Source organism: Anas platyrhynchos, chromosome 1 (assembly GCF_047663525.1).
Source record: "Anas platyrhynchos isolate ZD024472 breed Pekin duck chromosome 1, IASCAAS_PekinDuck_T2T, whole genome shotgun sequence".
Taxonomy (NCBI): domain Eukaryota; kingdom Metazoa; phylum Chordata; class Aves; order Anseriformes; family Anatidae; genus Anas; species Anas platyrhynchos.
In genome coordinates this window covers 82,686,819-82,695,021 of record NC_092587.1, presented here as the reverse complement: position 1 = coordinate 82,695,021, position 8,203 = coordinate 82,686,819, and the positions used below count along the sequence as shown (strand labels likewise).

Here is an 8,203-nt window from a genome sequence, read left to right as displayed (position 1 = left end):
TAAGCCTGGACAAAGATTGTGATCAAAATATGTTGATCAAAATGAAACCACAAGCCACAGGGAGCATTGTTTACAACTTAAAGTTCATAACAGCAAGGGCACATGGACCTAATTTTAAAGCAAATCAACACTGGACAGAGTTATAATTTCTTTTTAATGAGTTTAAGATATACAGGTGAAACAAAACAAGGGGGCACTTACCTTTATTCCAGCCATGCTTCAAGGTATGTTGTGAATAGCATGGTGCTTTTGGAGCTCTTAATTTGGATCCTGAATATGTCCCAGCACCACTCCAACCCCCACGAAAAATTGTCTGGACTGATGGACCCAAAGGTAGCTTATTGAAACCCAAAGGCAGCACAGCCTGAGGAGCAGGAACTACCAGCAACACATCCATTCAAGGGTCCATCTCCCCTTACATTGCACTGTGGCTGGAAGTAATATTGGCTTGCAAAGCCTCTCACCCCAGAGCAGTGAGTCTCAACGTATTGTTACAGACTTACCACTGAGTCGGTTCCAGTGGTATCGGAACTATACATGTATGCTTGACTAGCATCACTGCAATGGAAGACCGCCCGTTGCTCTGAGGATAACACTTCAGGTGTGTGTATGGGATAGAAGTGACAAAAATGTTCTTCCAAGAAGCAGTTTGGGATCCCAGTCCTTCCCCACCCACAGACAGACCAGACAGACTCAGTAAGGTGGTGAATTATGTTTCTTAGAGACTGTTTAAAGTACATGAGCTGATTACTGTAACATGCCAAGGGGTTTACAGTTATGTTTTAGAGGAAATAAACTGCACGTGCGTGACTACCTGTAATGCTGTGGACAGAATCCCTCGCTTTTACTCATAGGGCCTTGGTGATTTTTTTCTCCCCCACACACAGAGACACAAAGGAGGGCAAAGGTAGCAGAAGAAGCAGCAATATACAACATACAAGAGAAAGAAATGGAAAAGACAGCCTAAGGGGACCTCAGTCCCCAGAGGAACAGGAGGAATGGGGCACCAACAGCTTGTTAGAAGAGTTCAAGAGAACTGCTGGTCTGGGGGCCTCAAGCTTGTATACCCACCCCCTAAATGACAGCAGTAAGTAGTACAAGCAGGCCCTGGCTCCTCTTCAGCAGATGCTCTTCTGACCATCCGTCACACCTCAGTTCCACTGGGAATTAGGAAAGTGCTCAGGGGACGAGGGCTGCATCATTCCAGATCTTCAACTCTGCTCTCACCCAAGGCAGGGAGGGATGGAATTGCAGGGAGGTGAACTCAGTGCAAATGAAATGCTTGGGCATGGAAGTGAGTGTGCAAAATCTAGCTCCTACTTAGACACCCTGTGACAGGGGGAAAGGGGCTTTCCCAGCTTACCCACTGCAACCAAAAGCATCTGCTCCTCCCATTTTTTGTACTGCACTCCCATATGGGAGCTCCATAGGTGTTCTTCCTCACAACCCCTTAAGCCTCGGCTGATCCCACCAGTGTATTCTACACCCAAGGCAGAGCTTCCCCAATTAAAGCCCTCTTTCCTGTCTAGATTACAGGCTACAACATAGCTTGTGAAGACAAGATGTACACTCCTCACAGGACTGCAGAAGCTGAGGTACAGGGCAGCTCATTTAATCCCAGTTCGACAACACACTCATGCAACTCACAGCTCTGATTCTTTCTGAGGAACATGGAAATTGGTTACAGAAAGCCATAGTGCTCCACACTACAAGTTTATTTACAGCACAGACCACCCCAAATCTAGCGTTCAAAAAAGCCCACAGCAAGTGGGAAGATTCCAGCTTGACTGGTAAGATCTCTAGAGATCAAAGCTGCCAAACTAGCATCTGATGCAATACCCATGCCCAAAGCAGCATTTTCCTTGCTTCCCTAACTAACAGTATTTTCCTACCTTCTGCTGAAACTTAGGGCTTTCTGGTAGAAGAAACAGAATAGGTGTTCTTACTGAAAGCTGTGTGGCTCACTCAGTCTTATTTGGAATACCTCCAGTCTCCTTCACCCTCCACCTATCATGTAGTAGATTTCCTTTGACATTCAATACAGTAACACTGGAAAGCTAAACTCCCATTCCTTGTTCTGCTACTACCTCAAAGTCTTCCAGAAAGCTACAAGATAGTAGAAAACCATAAGGTCCTGGCTTGTGCCTGCATAGATGAAAACGAATATTTGATACACACCCAACCACCACACCACACTCCTTGCGGTTGTTCATTTGTTCCTTCTGGCAGATTTTATGCCCACACACGCCCTTCAGAAAGCAACAAGACTCCTTTCAATTAACTGTGTTCAGTCTGTTGCACTTCACTGAGTTAATCATACAGACTCCCCTTTGTTATAACTCACACAGCCACATTCAGAGAGCAAGTCACCTTAAAATAAAGATAGGCAGAATAAATTGCTTAAGTGCTCGAGTGCTTATCTCTCTATGGCTAGAGCAATCTAGATGACTACATCTAGCTCAGTCAGGTGGTTCAGCCGCTAACCAGCGCAAATTAGCAGTTATTTCAGAAACTCAGTGAAAAGCTGAAGTAACTCTTTATGGAGAACACAAGAATCTCACATGAAATCCCGCATCCCCAAAGGCACTGCATTAAGGCATTCTTATTTTGCTAGTCTACAGAGGCACTAGTTGACAAGTTTACACCCAAAAATAAGCCACAGAAATTCCCCTGCAGAAGAGCAGGGGCCACCCACTCCTTCCCTGCTTCCCATTCCTTTACACTAAGATGACCCTCCCTAAAGCTGTGGCAGCTGTGGAAGAGTCTAACCTGTGCTCAGTAGAGCACTTCAGAATCTTAAATAGAAGACAAACCAGAACCAATAAAGGAATCAATGAAGAAGCTAGGTGGAAGGGAAGATTCAGAGGCAAGAAGAGACAGGCAATGGGACAGTAGGTGGCAGACTGAAGGGGCTACATTCAAGTAAAAAAGTAGACTGGAGATAGAGCAGAAAAAAAAAAAGAACACAGGAAAAAACAAAAGGGCAAGTTACCCCAACAATCCCCTAGAGACATCCAAATCCCCCATGAGGAAAGGTACTTGCCAACCCACCCACTTCAAGATGCTGTCCCTCATACTTACAGGTTTACTTGACCAAGTAGGCAAGATTCCCCATTTCTACAACAATAGCCACCCCCACTTTCATTCCTTGCTATGTAAATCATAGTGTTTCCACAGTAAGTGTGGGAGTTCCAGCACCACCACCTCCCTTCCCAGGGAAGGAAGTTACCACTTATGCAACCCTACAGATCATAAATCAAAATGAAAAAGTTTCAAGTATTCTGGAGCTGGGGCTTCTTCACCTTTGATCCCAGTTCTTTCGGTACTTACTTACAATCACCACCACCATAATGGCACAAATCACTCCCATCATGATCATCATCTGGAGAGAGAGATTATCAGACAGTAATACTCAGAACAAGATGACAAGTTCACAGCTTCCCTGATAAGCAGGAGAGAAAAAGCCTCTAAGACTTTCTGCAGTGAAATAACCAAGCATGCGATATATTTATTAAGCCTCAACTACTCTCTCAAAGGGAGAACACCAGACTAATTTCCGTCTCATGAAGGAAATAATGAGATCAGGAAACTCACCTTGCAGTTCTTCCACCAGTACTTCCTTTTAAGTTTTGCTGCACTACTCTCAAATACAGAGGCACCAGCCTGAAGTGCATCTGCCCGGTCATCAAGCTCTGCCAGTTTCTCATCTCGTTCCAGCACCTTATCTACATTTACACGCATTATGTCAACCACCTGGAGAAGGAAGAACAGTAGAAGTGGTTATCATGGTAAAGAGGGTTGAAAGTGTAAGAGCAGTAACACAGCCAATAGCCAATGTGAGATACTAACAAGTGAAAGCCTGAAATGAGGAAAAAAACAGGATAAACACATTTCAAGCCATTGACTATTTAGAAATTAGGAAAAGAGTCCTAGACACTCTGCTAAAGCTTTAGTACCATTAAACTATGTTTTCAGCACCCCACTTTCATCCATTTTTAGAAGTCCTCGAGCCCATCAAGCCTGTACCACGCCCTCATCACAGCAATGGTTTGCTCAATCACAGCTAACTGCAGAGACAACTTAGCACTGCATGTTGCTGCCCCATCGAGGCGTGAAGGAGCTATTGCGTGTCAGCAGACACCAACCCTGTAAAATCAGGCAAGGTTCACTTTACCGACCAAATCTGCTCACGGGCTGCTCCCTTGGAGCTGCTGGCAGGGATTAGGAGCTGCTCTGGATGCGGTATGGCTTTATTTCCATAACAGAGGCATAAGATGAGGTAACAGAAATCTACCAGGACTACCCCTTAGATGCAGTACCTAGAATTGGGCAGCTTTTAAACGTAAGTTTTAAATGTAGAACTAATTCATCTCTTCCTCCAGCTTCTTTAGAGGCTGGTCGCTATACTATTTCACTAGCCAGTACTACAGTGACTATTTGCGCGTTTCCAGCACCCACAGCCCCAAAGCAAGGATCAGGCTCCGCTACCAACCTCCTCCACCTGCGCCTGGGTCTGCTGCAGCCGCCGGTTGCTGCTCAGGTTAGGGGGCGACCCGGGAGGCCCCCCAGCAGGGGGGACCCCCTCGGGGGCCGGCTGCTGAGCTGGGTCGGACCTTGGGGAAGGAAAGCAGAGACAAAATGCGCTCAGAGCCCTGCTGTGCGAAGGGCAGACCCCCCCCCCCAGCCACCGCGCTGCCCCCGGCTGCTGCAATGCGCCACCCGGCCGGCTCGGGTCGCCGCAACCGGGCCCGTGCTCGGCTCCTCGCTCCCCCCCCAGCACCCTGAGGCTGCCCCGTCCCGTCCCCGGTCGGGGGCACTCACATGGGCGGCACAGAGCGTTGTGGGACCCCCGGGTAGGGCGCTGACGAGGAGCTCTGCACCACAGGGCGCCCGCCGGCACACTGAGGGGGTAACGGCCGCGAGGCCCTTTTATAGCTGCGCCGGCCTCCGCCGCAGCCAATCAGCGCCCGCCGCTGCGGCCCGCCCGCGGGAGTCGGAGCGGGCTGGGGTTTAGGGTTAGGGTTAGGGTTGTGTTTAGCGTTAGGGTCAGGGTTAGGGTTAAGGTTAGGGTTAGCATTAAGGTTTAGGATTCGATTTAGGGTTACGGTGAGGGTTATGGGTTGGGGTTAGGGTTAGGTTTCAGTTTAGTGTTAGGAAGAGGGTTTGCATTAGGGGTAAATTTAGGGTTAGGGTTAGAATTAGGGTTAGAGTTGGCTATGGTTATGGTTATGGCTATGGTTATGGTTAGGGTTACTATTAGGGTTAGCATTTCATTCAGGGTTGGGGTTAAGTTAGCGTTAGGGTTACCATTAGGGTTAAGTTTAGGGTTAGCATTAAGTTTTGGGTTAGGTTTAGCGTTAGGGTGAGGGTTAGGATTTGGGTTTAGGGTTAGCAATAGTGTTTGCATTAGCATTAGAATTAGCGTTAGAGTTATGGTTATGGTTAGCAATAGGGTTAGTGTTTGGTTTAGGGTTGGGGTTAGGGTTAGCATTAGGGTTACCAATAGGGTTAGCATTAAGTTTTGGGTTAGCATTAGGGTTAGGGTTAAGATTTTGGGTTAGAGTCAGTGTTAGGGTTAGATTTCATTTAGGGTTTTGTTTAGAATTAGCGTTAGGATTAAGTTTTGTTTAGGGTTTAGTGTTAGGGTTAGGGTTAGCATTATGGTTTAGGGTTAGGGTTTATGCTTAATATTAGGCTTATTTTAAGGTTTTAGGGTTAGGGTTATCATGAGCGTTAGCATTAGGGTTAAGGTCTAAATTTAGGGTTAACATTGGCATTTGGGTTAATGTTAGGGTATGGGTTAGCCTTATAGTTAGGGCTTAGGGTTAGGGTTTTGGTTAGCATAAGCATTTGGGTTAGCATTAGGGTTAGGGTTAGCGTTAGTGGTTGGCTCGGTGTTAGTATTAGGGTTCAGCTTCTGAGACCTACTGGATCAGGAGGGAGGACTCCTCCATTCGGGACAGAAAGGGAAGCAAGAACAAACTGGAAGAAGTCTCTCTGCAGCATTTTGCGTAGGAAGCAGGGTAGCAAGCAACTGCTTCAGAGCTACATTGAACAACTTCATAAGGTGATGCAGGCCCTAATTTAAAGCTTTTAAGGACAAACCTGGAAAATGAGATACACAAAACAGCACCTTACAACCTAGCATCCAAAAGGCTGTGGCTACAAAGAATATGGGGACTACTGAGCGTGAGAGAACAGCCCAGCTGCAGCCTCGGCAGAACTGAGGGGTTTTAAACTCTGCCTTCAGACAAACTGCGAAGGGACAAGTGGGGGAAAAAGCTTCTGTAGCTTGGCAGCCTTCCTGCTCCCATTGTCAGGTGAGGACTGCTCCAATATCCTTGTGAACAGAAGGCAGAGCTTGCTGAATTACTGCTTTGCTTCACTTGGTATGAATTGCTCTCGAGACCCAGGGCAAACAGAGCTGGTACGTGGGGACTAAGGGCTGGCAAAGGGAACCAGATACTTCCCTCATACTTCTCCAGTTTCTGACATTTCTAGAAAAGGATTTGTTACACTCATGCTTTACACTTGTGATAACCCCCAAAAGCACCTTCCAGGTGCTCGCTCTGTCTCCACTTGAATCCGTAAATATTCTGAATGCTCAACACCTTTGACAACAATCCCACAGGTCTACTACCCTGCTCCGGGGAACACGGACTTTGCAGTTGCTTGAACAGAGAATTTGGCTTCACCTTCCTAAGGCACAGACCCAAACCCTTTTTCGTTCCCTGCTGCTTCCAACCAAATGCTTTTAAAGACAGAGCAATGTCACTCTGTAACAGGATACATCAGCAGCAGGTATCTTCCCAGTCAGCTAACAGCCAAGCTACAGCTCAGGCAGAGGCATGCTCGTCTTCCAAATTTTATGCTGATTTTTTCTGCAATGTGTAACAGCAGAGTTCACGAGAAACAGGATGCTGGACTTGAGGGATCCCAGCTTTGACTTTCTGTAGCTTAGAAACAAGTAACAGTCATGGAAAATTAGAAGCTGAGTTTTTTTAAACCTGTTAAGTGCCTAAATTACTTAAATGAAAAGCTACTTGCCTGGTGTCATTAGTATGGGGTTGTCATCAATGTGTGAAACAGCAACAAGTCCTGTTCTAAAAGCATGTTTTGATGTATTTCAACTAACAATTGGATCATTCAAACAGCGTTAATCATGGTTAGGCGGAGGACAGAGGGCAAGCAGTAAGTATGAAGTGGTATTAGGAGGCACGCTTATAGCTAACTTGATAATTTGGCTATGAGGAAAAACCCAAGATGAAGCGTCCTGAATTTGCTGGGTGTGAGAACGTGGGCCTCACAAAGACTGAAAGGAAGCTGGAAGCCTGGCCAAAAAAGTGGAGGACTCTCCAGTAAGAGTTAGAAGATGCAGGCTGGGACTGCATGAAGCGTGCCAGAGATGGTTGTTGGGGGCTGAACCTGCAAAGAGCTCTGGCCTGAGGCAGCAGCACAACCCTGGGACCAGCAACACACAGCACAGGCTGCAGGAAGCACTGGGAAACCAAACGTAGGAACAACAGTCTTTATTCAGACCGCGACGCCTCAGAAGCACACTCGGCAAGCCAAACCCCCCTTGGCTCCTTCCTAGCGGTGCTTGCCGGTGCGGTTGAAGCGGCGGTACAAGAAGCGGATCCTCTTGCTGAGCTTGTGGTAGTCGTCCACAAACATGCGGTCGCCCACCATCCGCTTCTTGCGCAGGCACCGCTGCAGCTCGTTGCCCCGCCAGCCCCGCAGCCACTTGGGCCCCACGATCAGGTCCTTGGGGTGCATCTTGAAGCCGCCTGCCAAGAGAAAGAGGATGCGGGGTGAGACGAGGTGGAAAACCGGGGAAGGGGGGTCCCCAATGCGGCCGGCCCCGACCCGTGAAGGGGGCCCGTGAGGGGGTCCCGGTGCCCCCGGGCGGGCTGTGGGCGCTCACCCAGGATGCCCACGTTGTCGTAGACCCCGAACAAGGCCCGCTTCTCCGTCCAGCGATCCACCTGCTGCGGCTTGGGCGGCTCCCGCACGCGGAAGCTCGGCGACAGCCCAGCCAGAGGGGACGAGAGGGGCAGGGGGGGCCCCGGCCGCCCCCCCCCACCGCCCCCGATGCCCCGCGAGGCCGCGGGCAGCGCCAGGGCCCGCCCCGCCGCCCTCACCAGCGCCAACATGGCGGCGTCCACGGGCGCTAACGGCCGCGCTGAGGGAAGGCGGGCGGCGA

The 8,203-nt window shown here is 48.7% G+C and overlaps 2 protein-coding genes across 4 annotated transcripts; both read right to left on the bottom strand.

The window, feature by feature from the left end:
* Positions 1-697: 697 nt before the first annotated feature.
* Positions 698-7,371, bottom strand: VAMP1 (vesicle associated membrane protein 1). Of its 3 annotated transcripts, none has more exons than XM_027449734.3 (5): positions 4,822-7,371; positions 4,493-4,613; positions 3,595-3,753; positions 3,331-3,382; positions 698-2,935 (listed from the first exon to the last, which is right to left on the bottom strand). In XM_027449734.3, coding segments are annotated over exons 1-5 (351 nt in total). In that variant the 5' UTR covers positions 4,824-7,371; the 3' UTR covers positions 698-2,918. The 3 variants fall into 3 exon arrangements, with proteins under 3 accessions (XP_027305535.1, XP_027305533.1, XP_071899659.1); XM_027449732.3 differs by having other exon boundaries at positions 698-1,217; XM_072043558.1 differs by having other exon boundaries at positions 698-3,382.
* Positions 7,372-7,514: 143 nt separating this feature from the next.
* On the bottom strand, positions 7,515-8,190 carry MRPL51 (mitochondrial ribosomal protein L51). The gene is made up of 2 exons (XM_027449736.3): positions 7,925-8,190; positions 7,515-7,787 (listed from the first exon to the last, which is right to left on the bottom strand). The coding sequence occupies exons 1-2, from the start codon at positions 8,151-8,153 to the stop codon at positions 7,591-7,593; spliced, it is 426 nt and encodes a 141-aa protein (XP_027305537.1). The 5' UTR covers positions 8,154-8,190; the 3' UTR covers positions 7,515-7,590.
* Positions 8,191-8,203: the final 13 nt, after the last annotated feature.